Below are 13,290 nucleotides of genomic sequence, written 5' to 3' on the forward strand. Positions count from 1 at the left end.
ATATGCCTCCCTGCCAAGGCGCTTTCACCTGCTGTCGCCAGCACTTAGTTATCTAAGTTAGTTTGTTGGAAATAAGGGGCGAGGTGCAGGTACAGACGCCATCACAGGGATACAGCCAGCTGAAACCAAGGTGGGGGGGGGATTCAGCAGGACAAAAGACCCCGGTTTCCCAACAACTGAATTGCAAAATATTAAACAAAACAAAACAAAACTGGGGGGCTGGGGATGTGGCTCAAGCGGTAGCACGCTCAGCCTGGCATGCGTGTGGCCCGGGTTCGATCCTCAGCACCACATACAAACAAAGTTGTATCCGCCGAAAACTAAAAAATAAATATTAAAAAAATTCTCTCTCTCTCTCTCTCTCTCTCTCTCAAAAAACAAACAAACAAACAAACAAAAAAACTGGCATGGGCAGGTGGGTAGAGGGACCTGTTATAGATTAACGGAGACCCAACTTCCTTTTCGGGTAAACACAACATTTGGACCTTGGATCCTGATTCAAACAAAGAACAGCAAAGACACTAGTTTGACGGCAGCCGTGGAGAACTAAAGGAATGAGTGAAGCTTCTGAGTGGGGCCACGACAGTGCTGTGGGTTAGGCGATGTCTAAGACGCCCTCTCTGAGCGAGGCATGGTGGAGGCTTCCCGGGGAAGGGCATTACGTGGGGTGAGGCTGCGATTGGCAGAGCAGAGTTTCCGGCTGCTGAGCCCCAACCTGGAGGCAAATGCGGAGGTTCACAGTGCGACTCTCTGTGTGCCTGCTTCACACCATCCAGGGTCCAGCAAGTTTAATTACATTAAAAAAACATGTTTTCCAGTCCTTAAGACAGTGGGGAGCCAGCTCTGGGAGGCGGTGTCACATGGCAGGACTCCCACTTCTGCCTGACCTGGGGACAGGGCCGCAATGCCCCTGGCCTCAAATAGCAGTTCACAAACTTCCATCGAGGGCCAGACAGTAAGTATTTCTGGCTTGCAGGCCATAGAGTCTCTGTCACATCCACTGACTGCCCCTGGCATGCAAGAGTGGTCACAGGCAGTGTGCAAACAGGCTACGCCCCAGGGAAGCAAGGGCTACTGGGACAAACGCCTGCCTTAAGGAAACAACGCCAGCACGGGAGGGTACAGGTGGCCCCGTGTCCGGCAGAGCTTCCCAGGTGTGGGCACCTGAGCTGCACACACAGTGTGCACCACGCGGGCATGGATGCACACGGGCGAGGACTCACACCAGGGCAACCTGCTGGAACCCGGGGGTGCAGGGGCAGAGGATGAGGCTGTGGTCCTAGGGTGCTGTAAACAGGACCCGGGGCCTCAAGTGTGCTAGGAGGTACTCGTCCCTGAGCTCCACCCCAGCCCGCTCCTGTTTTATTATTTGCACTAATCTGCGATGTCACAGCATACAATACAGACCAGGATCTCTCTGCTTTCCCCAGTCTTCAGCGTCACTTCAACAAGTACGCAGTTCCCACCAGCACCTCTCAAACCAATGTCTTTGTAATCGTCTGTTGTCCGAGACTCATGTCCAGCAGGCGCCTAAAGGACAGCTTACACACAAAATACTTCCTGAATTCTTGCATGGTAATGACTTTCAAAGTCAGTTTTACTGGACTTTATATCATCCTTGGTTCACATTTTCTTTGTATGTGTTACTCAGTATGTTATTCAATGTTCTTCTGACATGAAGTACTGCTAGACTTTAAAGAAAAGGGAAATTTGGGAGCAGTGGTGCACACCTGTAATCCCAGTGGCTTGGGAGGCTGAGGCAGGAGGATCTCGATTCAAAATTAGCCTTAGCAGCAAAGCCCTCAGAAACTCATCAAGACCCTTTCTCTAAATAAAATATAAAAAGTGACTGGGGCCAGGCATGATAGTGCACACCTGTAATTCCAGTGGCTTGGGAGGCTAAGGCAGGAGGATCGCAAGTTCAAAGCCAGCCTTAGCAAAAAGCAAGATGCTAAGCAACTCAGTGAGACCCCATCTCTAAGTAAAATACAAAATAGGGCTGGGGGTGTGGCTAAGTGCCCCTGAGTTCAATCCCCAGTACAAAAAAAAAAAAAAAAGAAAGAAAAGGAAAAGAATTTTTTGGGGAAAAAAGAACAAATGATTCCCAAAGGAAAGAAAATAATTTATAATCAAAGTCAGAAGTTTACTGAAATATTGCTTAATTTTGGTGGCTTTGGGTTGATACTCTCAAGTGTACTCTCTTGGTCTGTAGTTACAAATATTTTAATTTTACCTCAGGAAACTTCAACTTATTAATTTTAGAATTTTGTGCACTCTGAATTTCTTTTTCAGGGAATCCTATTACCTGTTTGTTGGACCTTCTTTGCCTTTCTTCAGTATCGTTACTGTGTCTTGACTCCTTTCTAAGCTTTTGTCTTATTAATGATCTTTTTATTTTAGAACAGTTTTTAGAATTACAGAAAAAAAATTGCAAAGATAAACACAGAAAAGTCCCATAGACCCAATCTCAATTGTCACCTTTCATTAGAATGATAACTTTCTTTCTTTTTTTTTCGAATTTCTGGGGATTGACCCCAGGGGTGCTCTACCACTGAGCCACATCCCTGCCCTTTTTATTTTTCATTTTGAGACAGGGTCTCGTGACGTCACCCAGGCTGGCCTGGAAGTTCCCATGCTCCTGTTTCAGCCTGAGTTGCTGGAATTACAGGCATGAGCCCTTGCACCTGGCAGATTGTCACAATTAATGAACTAACATTGACCCATCGTTATTAACAAAGGTCCATTCTTTATTCAGAAGTACCCAGTGTCCTTTGTTCCGGGAACACGTGGAGGACTCCACGTGACATTTGGTTGTTACCTTCTGTCTTTTTCCAGACTCCTCTCGGGTGTGATTGCTTCTCAGATGGGCCTTGTTCTGGGTGGCCTGGACAGTGTTGAGGAGGACTGGGCCAGGGTCCTGACCGCTGGAGTTACATGCCTTGGGGAGTAAGACACAGAGGGGTTCATCCCATCGTGCCCAGAGCAGGTACTCCCAACATGACTACATCTGCTCGTGTCAACCTTGATCGTCCGGCTGAGGGTCTAGCGCATTTTTATTTATTTTTTATTTTTTGTTACTGGGGATTGAACTCAGGGGCCCTCAACCACTGAACCACACATCCCCAGCCCTATATTGTATTTTACTTAGACACAGGGTCTCACTGAGCTGCTTAGTGCCTCACTGTTGCTGAGGCTGGCTTTGAACTCACTGGGGTTACAGGGTGTGCCACTGTGCCCAGCTGCATTTTTATTTGATTTGATATGCTATTTGATATGCATTATTCCTTTCCCAGAGGAACTTTTTTTTTTTTTTTTTTTTTTTTTTTAATTTTTTATTGTGGGTTGTTCAAAACATTACAAATTTCTTGACATATCATATTCCACACTTTGATTTTTTTTTTTTTTTTAAATATTTATTTTTTAGTTTTCGGCGGATACAACATCTTTGTTTGTATGTGGTGCTGAGGATCGAACCCGGACCGCACGCATGCCAGGCGAGCGCGCTACCGCTTGAGCCACATCCCCAGCCCAACTTTTTTATTTTTTGATGGTGCTGGGGATGGAGCCCAGGGCCTCAAGCATGGTAGGCAAGTGCCACCACTGAGCTTACCCCAGCCCAGCATTTTAAATTTTAATATAAGTAACACTTTTCTTAGCTAATAATAATACTGATATCCGTGAATATTGAAATGTTAGACGTGGTGAGAAGCACCTGAAATAGAGCATCTTATTCCTCTCAGTAACCCTGTGAAGTATAGATACAAATACGATTCCCATTTACAGAAGAGAAACAGGAAGGCAGAAATCTCACACATTTAATTGTAGTGAGATACACGTATCATAAGTTTCCGTTTTAATCACCCTCACTGCACAGCTCAGGGCCTTGGTGCATTCACACTCTTCCACCACCATCACCACCCACCTCCGGTCATGTTTCATCTTCCCAACAGAATACAGTTTTGATTCTTTTTGTGCTTCACCAGGTCTTCTACTTCTTTTTTTTGTACCGGGATTGAACCCAGTGGTGCTTAACCACTGAGCCACATCTCAGCCCTTTCTGTTCTATTTAGAGACAGGATCTCACTGAGTTGGTCACTGCTGAGGCTGGCTTTGAACTCTTAATCCTCCTGCCTCAGCCTCCCCAGTCTTTTGGCCTTTCAGGGATTCAGATGATTCCAGCCACTTGGGCTCATCCTGAGTATTCCTGAGTCTGAATGGATCAGTTCAGGGCCATCTGCTCTCAGCTGGCCATGGCCACTGCTCCTCTCTGGAGCCACATTTCCTGAGACTGCTTCCCCACCTAGCTGCAGCTTAGACTTTGCAAATGACAGAAGTGCCCACCAAGCTCTGAGTGTGGAAGTGTCCAGTTCTTCTCTGGACAGCTGCAGTGTGTGGGGGCACAGAGGAGGTTCCTGGTGGCCTTGCAGCAGGCTCCGCCCACACGTCCCACCACTGCAGACAGAAGTGAGCTGTCCCAGACCCACCAGGAAACCGCTGAGATTTATCTGTGCAGGAGCTTCAGGTGGATCTTGGCCATTCCCTTCATGAGATCAGTCAGCAGCACCTCTGGCCTCTCTGAAGCCCAACTTCTGCCCAGTGGAATAATCAGGAAGCCCAAGTTCCACGGGTCAGAGTCACCCAGGCCTTGGGGTCCAGCTCTGCAGACCTACCTCCAGGCATCCGACAGTGACCAGGAAAGGCAGAGTTTGAGATGGTCTGAATTTCTCTCTCTCCATTTTGTATTTTAAGTGATGTGTAAGTTATTAATGCTGAATTCGAATTTAACAGATCACTGCTCAAAAGATACCCACCACCTTGGCATTTTATCATTCAAACATCAATTATCAGAAACACAAGCAAATAATACTAAAAATTACCCAGATGTTTCAACAACTATCCAAAAATATCTCAAGGGAATGATTTCTTTGACTTCTATAATCTCATATAATATTGTCCAGGTTCTACCAGAATTGGATCATAAAAGGCACCTGCACACTTGGATTATAATTCACACCAGTCCTCACCTTATGTTGCTGTATGTCTGTTTACAGTCGTTTAACCTGATCCTAACCCGAGGAGAGAGATCCTTTCCGGTCTTATTAGAGAGAATACAGTCGTAGAAAATTCAGCACAGAAATTTGGACCCTTACATAGACAGAATGTGCTCTGTCCATTCTTCCAATTCTGCCTCCCGTGACTATTGCCAGGGTGCCACAGAGGGGATGTATAAGACATTGTGTCTCATTCTGTTTGGACCCCAGATGAAAAAAAAAGACACCACACGCCTTCCCATATCCAAACACAGTTACCAGGCAGGCAGCTTCCTGGCTGGGTCTTACAAGGGCTGTGGGCTTATTTTTACTATCAATGTTGGACTGTGTGGGGGAATTCACTCCACTTTAACAGAGCGGGAATACATTCAGCTGAAATACTTAATTTTCCAGACTTCCTCGCAACTCAGTGCATGCATGTGGCCCAATCCTGGCAAATGAGATGTAAGCGCAAGTAGAAGGGCCAAGTATGGGGAAACCTGCTTAAAGGATGCCAGCTCAGCCACAGTGGGTGCTGCACACCCGGAATGTGAAAGTATTACAGAAGCTTCAGCAGCCATCTTGGACCTTGAAGTGATCATGAGAGAACAAACCATGAATGCTAGAGAAATGGAGCATCCTTGAGTGACCTATCTGTCCTGATCTACGAGCATCTAAATTTCCATCTTGGGTAAGCATTTCTTTCTTCCAATCTGTTAGTGGCCAAGACAGTTCCTAATTGTCAGGGTGCATAATTTTTAGGGTCTGTTACTCTGTACTGGGCAGGCTCAACCCCTTCTGCTGTCACTGTCTTGCCAGGGCCCTGGTTCCCTATGGCGAGAGGCCGTTGAGACCAGGCCTTCTGTAGGAACTCAGCAGGCATCACTTCCTGGGGACTTTTTCTGAGCACAACACATCTTAGCCTGCATCCATTTCTCTTCACTCCGGGGCTGAGGAGCATGGGGTCCTCTCCCGGGCTGTGCCATCTGATTCCCTGCTGCCCGTCTCTGGTGGCCTCGCAGTCTTCTTATTGGGCCTACACAGCCCTGGGAGGTGCTCCTCAGGAGTGGAGTCCTGGCTTGGCTGGGGCTCAAAAGGATGCCCACCCAGAGCCCAGGGAGCACTTCTCATTTTGAAGCAGGCTTGCTCTCATAAGTTGCTGAGGCTGGCCTTGAACTTGGGATCTCCTGCCTCTGCCTCCAGAGCTGATGTTAATAGGTGTGCACCACTGTACCCAGCAGAATGTTCATTTTCTTCCGTCTTCACACCCCTGACTCAGTGTACCCATCTGACAGAGCTCCGCACACAGTCCCTCTGAGCACGGTTGGGTGTTGTGTGTCACATGCTAATTACTATTTTAAATAAATTGTATTTCTCCCCTGCCACCAGGCAGCACAGTTCTCCCCCTGACATGGAAAGCTGGGATATTTCAAACCCAGAGCAACAACTATTCACTTTTGCTTGGAAGGCCACTGTTTGCTGGCTTTGGAGGGCGTCCTTGGGACCTCCCTCCATCCAACTGGCTGATGAGCTTGGTGGTGAGGAGAAACTCAGGGTCCCTGCTGCCCTGGTAAGAAGCCGGTATGAGGTTGACTCGGTGTCAGCTTGACTGGGTGGGACAGGCCTGGGGCTGGCAATGCTTTAATATGTTACCAGGGCTTCGGGAGGCATCTGGCCCAATGCTCTTCTAATGAAAGTGACCCCAGGAGGTCGGCATTTGATCAGAAAGACTGGCTGCCCCAGCGTAGGTTGGGGCATTTCTGGAAGAGACTAGTGTGAGTTGGTGAATGAGAAGATCCCTCCGTAACATGGGTAGGCACCATCTGCGGAGCTGAAGGCCAGGCAACAAGAAGGTGGACACGGGTGGGTTCTTGCTCTCTCTTCTCCCACCTATGGATGCTGGAACTTCTGGTTCTCTGGCTTTTGGACTCTGGGAGTCTCACCAGTGTCCCTGAGCTCTCAGGCCTCCAGTGCCACTCTGGGAGTTCCATCATCTGCTCCCCTGGTTTTGAGGTCCTGAGTTGCAAGGATTGTGCCCCAGGTCTCCCTAGGTCTCCAGCCTGCATTACACCCCCTGTGGGACTCCTCAGCTCCATCAAGCACGCCAGGTGCCCTGATGCACCCTCCTCCTCTCTACTTACCCCTTTGGTTCTCTGGAGAACCCTGATTGATAGCACACCAGGGAAGCTTCCTTGTTTCCACGTCCACATCCTAAGCTGCTCATGGGCCATGAGAATGGCTAACACTGGTGACTTACTGTGCTCACTTGCTTGTTTTTAATTTTTTTTTTTTTAAAGAAAGAGTGGGAGAGAAAGAGAGAGAGAGAGAGAATTTTTTAATATTTATTTTTTAGTTCTCGGCGGACACAACATCTTTGTTTGTATGTGGTGCTGAGGATCGAACCCGGGCCGCACGCACGCCAGGCGAGCGCGCTACCGCTTGAGCCACATCCCCAGCCCCACTTGCTTGTTTTTAAAGGGTCCGTCAACCACCCACATAGTCTTAGGCCACATTCTGCCTGGTCCCCACCTGGGAAGGGCCGGGTCACTCTCCTCCAGTCTCCTAACACTCCCTCCAGAGCCCAGCGGTAGTGGTAGTCTGCACACCAATCCCACCTGGACCACAGCGCGGCACCTCGGGTGGGCTGGGAATTGTTGGAAGATGCATTCCAACTCCACAAGGTTACATTAAGCTTCTGATTCAGTTAGTTAAGATAATAACCCCAGCAGGGCTGGGGTTGTGGCAGAGTGTTTACCTAGCATGTGTGAGGCACAGGTTTGATCCTCAGCACCACATATAAATAAACAAATAAAATATTGTGTCCATCTACAACTAAAAAACATTTCAAAAATTTACAAAAAGATAAAATATAATAAAAACTCACACAGAGCAGGGCAGGGCTCCTCTCTCCAGCCTGCCAGCAGTGGGAAGGTCGGCTTGCTGTGCTGCTTGGTGGGTAACACACTTCTTATGTGGTCCTTTTTTTAAAGTTGTAGATGGACACAATACCTTTATTTATCTTTATGTGGAGCTGAGAATGGACCCAGTGCCTCACGCGTGCCAGGCAAGTGTTCTGCCCCTGAGCGACAGCCTTTAGGAAAGGTTGAGCAGGGGTGAAAGGGCCCTACTCCTCAATAGTTTACCTACTCCTAAAATAGACACAGGAAATCTGGCATCTGAGGCAAAAGGAACATAAGGTGAAGTCATTTAAATTTTTTAAAGATGAAATAGATCTAATAATATGAGAATATCACAGTTGGCAAAAAAAAAAAAAAAAAAAAATCAGAGCTGCACTCTCCAGGAGTTCCCTGCCTCCAGCAGGGAAGTGCACACCAGGGAGCCCCGTAGACCCCAGGGATGGTCCTTGCCCCTGCTCTGCCTCCCAGACTGGGGGCCCTGTTGCCATTCCTAAGAACATTCAGTGCCCAAGTGCTCCTGAGCAACTGCGTCTGGGTTGTGAGTTCTGTGAACTCAGGTCCCCACAGCTGAGCAGTTATCTGTTCATCTTTGTCACAGCATTTGCTCACTGACCTGCCCATTGCTGAGGTCACAAGTCATGTTTCCTCTCTGGGCACTGGATGTGGAGGACCTCGTAAGTGCCTAGCATTTACATGTTCAATAAATCTTCATTTGACAAATGAATGAATAAGGACTATTCCACTAATTCAAAATGGATGGCACAGCTCCAACAGGTGCCTGTGAGGTCAGGTGGGGGACAGCTAGAGGCACACGGCTCCCTGAGGCCTCGGGATTTAAAATGAAGGTAGAACTGTCTAAGGCACTGTCTAAGTTTGAGGATGTTAATGATCGGGTCTGTAAAGATCATGTGGACATAGAGTGGACTGGTACAAACGGGTGGGCCACACCAGGAAGGAAAAGCCACTGCTCTCCCCACACACATAACGCAGCTTCCACCAAAGCGGGCCATGGAGTATGCAGGACCTCATGACTCAACTGGACGTGGAGCCCACGGGGAGGGGAGCTTCAGCTCTCTGGGCATGTTGTCATATAAAATGAAATATCTGGAGACAAGCTGAAGGAGATGGCATTCAATTTTAAAGACTGAAGAATCTATACACACCATGACACCAGTCTGGGAACCGGAGACATGGTTCCTCTGTGAAGTGAGATCTGGCCTGGGCTAAAGACGTTGCACAGAACCAGCTTAGTGAGGTACCAGAGACTTGCAGAGTTGAGACGACCAAGGTCACTGTGTTAAAATTAAAACCAAAGGCTCAGAGATGGAGTGTTGGAAACTCTCAGGTTTGAGAGTCAGGAAGAAGAAATGAAATAAGGAAAATCTGAGGTCTTAGGAAGTCTGTGGAAAAAGCTTCAAAGAAGTCCTTGATCTGCTGCCAAGAAGTCATATAAAGAGTGATGGCCTTGTTTGGTCACAGCAGAAACTAAAATGACCTTGTGGGCCACCTTGGGAGTGGTATAAGACAGACAAAGCCACAGTAAGGCAGAACACGGGAAGTGAGGAAGTGGAGGCAGGTAAAGGTGGTAACTCCAGGAGCTTCCTCTAACGGGGAGGAGCAGCTGGCTGCTGTGCCTGGTGAGAACAACTCCTCCTGCAGCTTTCAGGAGAGACCCGGCAGGGGCTCACTCCACCTGCCTCTATATAACAGACCCAGGAAATCTGGCGTAGGGCAAAGAGGAACACAGGATAAAGTCATTTGAATTTTTAAAAGCTGAAACAGCTGTATTTATAAAAATATTGTAAGAATTTCACAGCTGGCAAAATAAACAAATAAATAAATGACAGGTTTTTATACCCTTAAGGCGCCGCTCACATGACTGCAGGGGCTTAAGTGTCACTGGACACCAAAACCATCACCAATAGACAAGTGACCACATACGTTGCCCCAATCCACCCCTTGGGCAGGAACTGAGATGGAAAAAGGGATCCCTGGCCTCCTGCTGAGGGAAACGTGGGGCAGAGTGCACCAGCCTGCAGGAGGACACTGGGTACGAACTGCAAGGGACTGCCGCACCTCTCTGAAACTACTTTTTGACCACTAGGCAATATTAGCTCACATCTCAAGTGACCTCAGGGATGTAACTTTCCTGTTTTTGCTTTTACCTAACCAATACTATCAGGACAGAAGACTATTGAGGGATAACTAAAAAAATCTGGAAAAGTAACCAATGTTTTGAATCAATTTTCATTTAAATATCAACTGCTAGTTATGGAAATCTGAGAAAAAACCCATAATATTCATATTTGAAGCAGAGCTGTCCTAAGACAATGCACACAAAGCAACATAGTCTATTTAATAAAAATATTTAATGCTGCCAAAAAGTATAAAAATACAGTAGGAATGGCAGTACAATACAAAGTAGTCTCTCCTAATTTATTTCTTTTACATCTTTCTACATTTCATACACGCATTAAAAACATGTAGCAATACATCAGATTAAAGGGTCTGCCAAGTCTTCTGCTGGTGGGTGCTCTTCATTCCCTGGGTGTAAAGTTTACTTTGTAAACAGACAACCGTGAGGCCGTCTACAGGCTTAGCAAGCCTCACTTAGTTTCCGGAGTGGGCTTCAGGTCTTGCTTTGCACATCAATGGTTCAAAATTTATAGCTGCAGAATATTCTCAAGTCATGAATATTTAGGTGTCTGTCAATCTTGGCCTAAAACATAAAATAAGAAGTCATCTATTCAATTCATATTTACCAAACACACAGACGTACATAGATACACACAAACACAACACGACTAACGATGAACTAAAAGTAGGGCACCGAAAACCATTCCAACGTGTCACAGTCAACCACACCAAATGCTTCGCTATCATCTTGGTAAAACTGCAGTGCTTGATTTTCATGTACAATCAGTGGTGTAAGACAGACGCAGGTAAAGCACCATGACTCATCTTCTTCTTCAAGAATTACTAACTTCAAATTTTTCAGGTCATCCAGTTTTACACAAGAAATGACCTCTATGTAAGATACTGACAGACAGACAGATTTTTTAAAAAAAGTAGCCACAGGAATTTAGCAAGACTACATGGTATGTGCTGACTTACCAACACTTTGGAATTCAATGCCAAAGTCTAATCCAATTTGGACCTCCACTGTGTAAGACTGCTAAAAATACTATTGATACAATGTTTGGACACAAAGTTGCCATGTGTCTTTAAATCACTCATGTTAGCAGCTGCATTTTGTCCTGAGGGACAACACTAAGGATCTACACTACATGACTGAAGTGAGAGGAAACTGAGGTTACCATCAACATGAAAGAAAACAGACATAAAATAATTGTCAGGCTTACTGTACCTTAATGCCAAGGGGTGAAAATGAGTTTAAACAAGCAATGGAAGGAACGGCTATGGACAAGGGCAGCAGGATTTTTGAAGTTCCTGCACAATTATTTGCAAACAGACAAACTGACAGGTTTTTATACCCTTAAAGCGCCGCTCATGTGACTGCAGGGGCAGGGTCTCTGGACACCAAAACCATCACCATTAGACAAGTGACCACATACGTTGCACCAATCCATTGCCATTCTCCCCAGCTCCTCTTTACCACAGAGCCCCAAACCTAAATATGTCAGTCCTGTGACTCCGCATGGGCAGGCAGGAAACACAAGCCAGGTCCACACCAGTTAGCCAGAACGTCTACTCAAAAGCCCCGAGTTCTGGGGACCAGACTTCTTCCAGCTCCCAGCCCCCTCTGCAGAACAGCACCCCTGGCACCGGGCACCAATGGAGCCGTCTTTTCATCGGGACTTCCCACCAACATGAACATCAAGTCATCAAGAAATCATTCTTAGTAGAATCTGAGTCACAAAAACTATGGGTGCTCGTTACAGGGGTCTCCAGCACCTGAACCAAGGGGGCTGATGGAAGGCAGAGAACCCTTTACAATTCTGATGCAAAATGTGCACCTTCCATGCACTCAGAAGACTGCTCGGAAAGGAACTTAATTCAATAACAGTGAATGAAAGAAGGGTTTGATTTAGAGAATATTCCGATGTTCCAAGAATACTTCTGATTTTCAGTGGTAGTACAAATTATTTCACAACTTTCTCCCTCCACTTAAAAAAAAAAAAAATCAGAGGAATATTTTGGCTTTTAACAGCTAAGAGTCTTTCATTTTCTCACTTAAATATTTGGTCCAAATACTCCACATAAACACAGTCGTGACTTAACAGGAAAGGCCTGAGGCGTGGAGTCATCGGGCCTCCACGGTTGGAGACTGCACCTCAGTTCTATCAGGTACTGGCTGTGCAGTCTGTGGCAAGTTACTTACACTTTGATTCAATTTTCTTACCCAAAACCAGAGGTAATGCCATCTAGTTAGATGAAGGGTCATGGAGGTTAAATCCAGATTATACATTTAAACTGGTTGGAAAAACTGTAGATGGTGATTGGCTACAATTTCAGATTAAAGACATATTTACCAAGGATAATTTTTTTTTTTTTTTGGTACTGGGGACTGAACGCAGGGGTACTCGATCACTGAGCCACATCCCCAGTGATTTTGTATTTTATTTAGAGACAGGGTCTCACTGAGTTGTTAGCACCCATCATTGCTGAGGCTGGCTTTGAACTCGCGATCCTCCTGTCTCAGCCTCCCGAGCTGCTGGGATTACAGGTGTGTGCCACAGTGCCCAGCTGAATGATTTCTTATAACAACCTAAAAGATGGGATTTTAAAAAATTTAATTATTATTTCTAAATATTTTTCAAACAAGATGAAATCACTGACGAGGGTAACTGTTTTAAAGGACTATTTATACGTAAGACTGAAAAGACAAATAGGCTTCATTTTCAGAAATTCTGGTATGTTTGCTTGGACCAATTTTTGCTATTTTGTTTAATGAAGCGAAAGGTAAAACAGGTTCTGACAAGCTGAGTGGTGTGGGTTGCGCTGGGTCTTCTCTGCAGAAGTAGCCTTGGCTGGCGTGGGCAACTCGGGGTTCTGTCCTGACATGCTGAGGTATCAGGAGCCAAACTGCTCCAGGAGTCATTTCTGCCATTAGATATTCACACCAAGAGTCTACTGCCTTGAGTTAGTAGACTCAGTTGCTGATCACAACCTCTCAGGTGAGCCAGGGCTGCCTTAAAGGCCACTTACCCAAATTCCTCTCCTGAATGTGCCAGACATAGTGTTTATTAGTTATTTAAAGCATCAACGGCATCATGGTCTGAAAAGTCTATGTCAAGTCAGAGCAGCAACGAAAAATAACTTGATGCCTCTTAAAGAGTCTATACAGGAAAAACCACCACCACCATCACCACCACCTTCAA

The 13,290-nt window shown here is 46.2% G+C and overlaps 1 protein-coding gene across 4 annotated transcripts in view; it reads right to left on the bottom strand.

Annotated features, from left to right (window-relative positions):
- Positions 1–10,298: 10,298 nt before the first annotated feature.
- Positions 10,299–13,290, bottom strand: part of Ptpn2 (protein tyrosine phosphatase non-receptor type 2) — an 85,893-nt gene continuing 82,901 nt past the window's right edge. For all 4 annotated transcript variants that reach the window (XM_046462742.1, XM_046462743.2, XM_046462741.2 and 1 more), the window contains one exon: positions 10,299–10,667. In XM_046462742.1, coding sequence (XP_046318698.1) covers positions 10,646–10,667 — 22 coding nt within the window. In that variant the 3' untranslated portion in view covers positions 10,299–10,645. The remainder of the gene's footprint in view (positions 10,668–13,290) is intronic.

The sequence above is a fragment of the Marmota monax genome, unplaced genomic scaffold (assembly GCF_021218885.2).
Source record: "Marmota monax isolate L192 unplaced genomic scaffold, Marmota_monax_Labrador192_F-V1.1 WCK01_AAM20220418_F8-fsc00180, whole genome shotgun sequence".
In the NCBI taxonomy this organism is placed as follows: Eukaryota; Metazoa; Chordata; class Mammalia; order Rodentia; family Sciuridae; genus Marmota; species Marmota monax.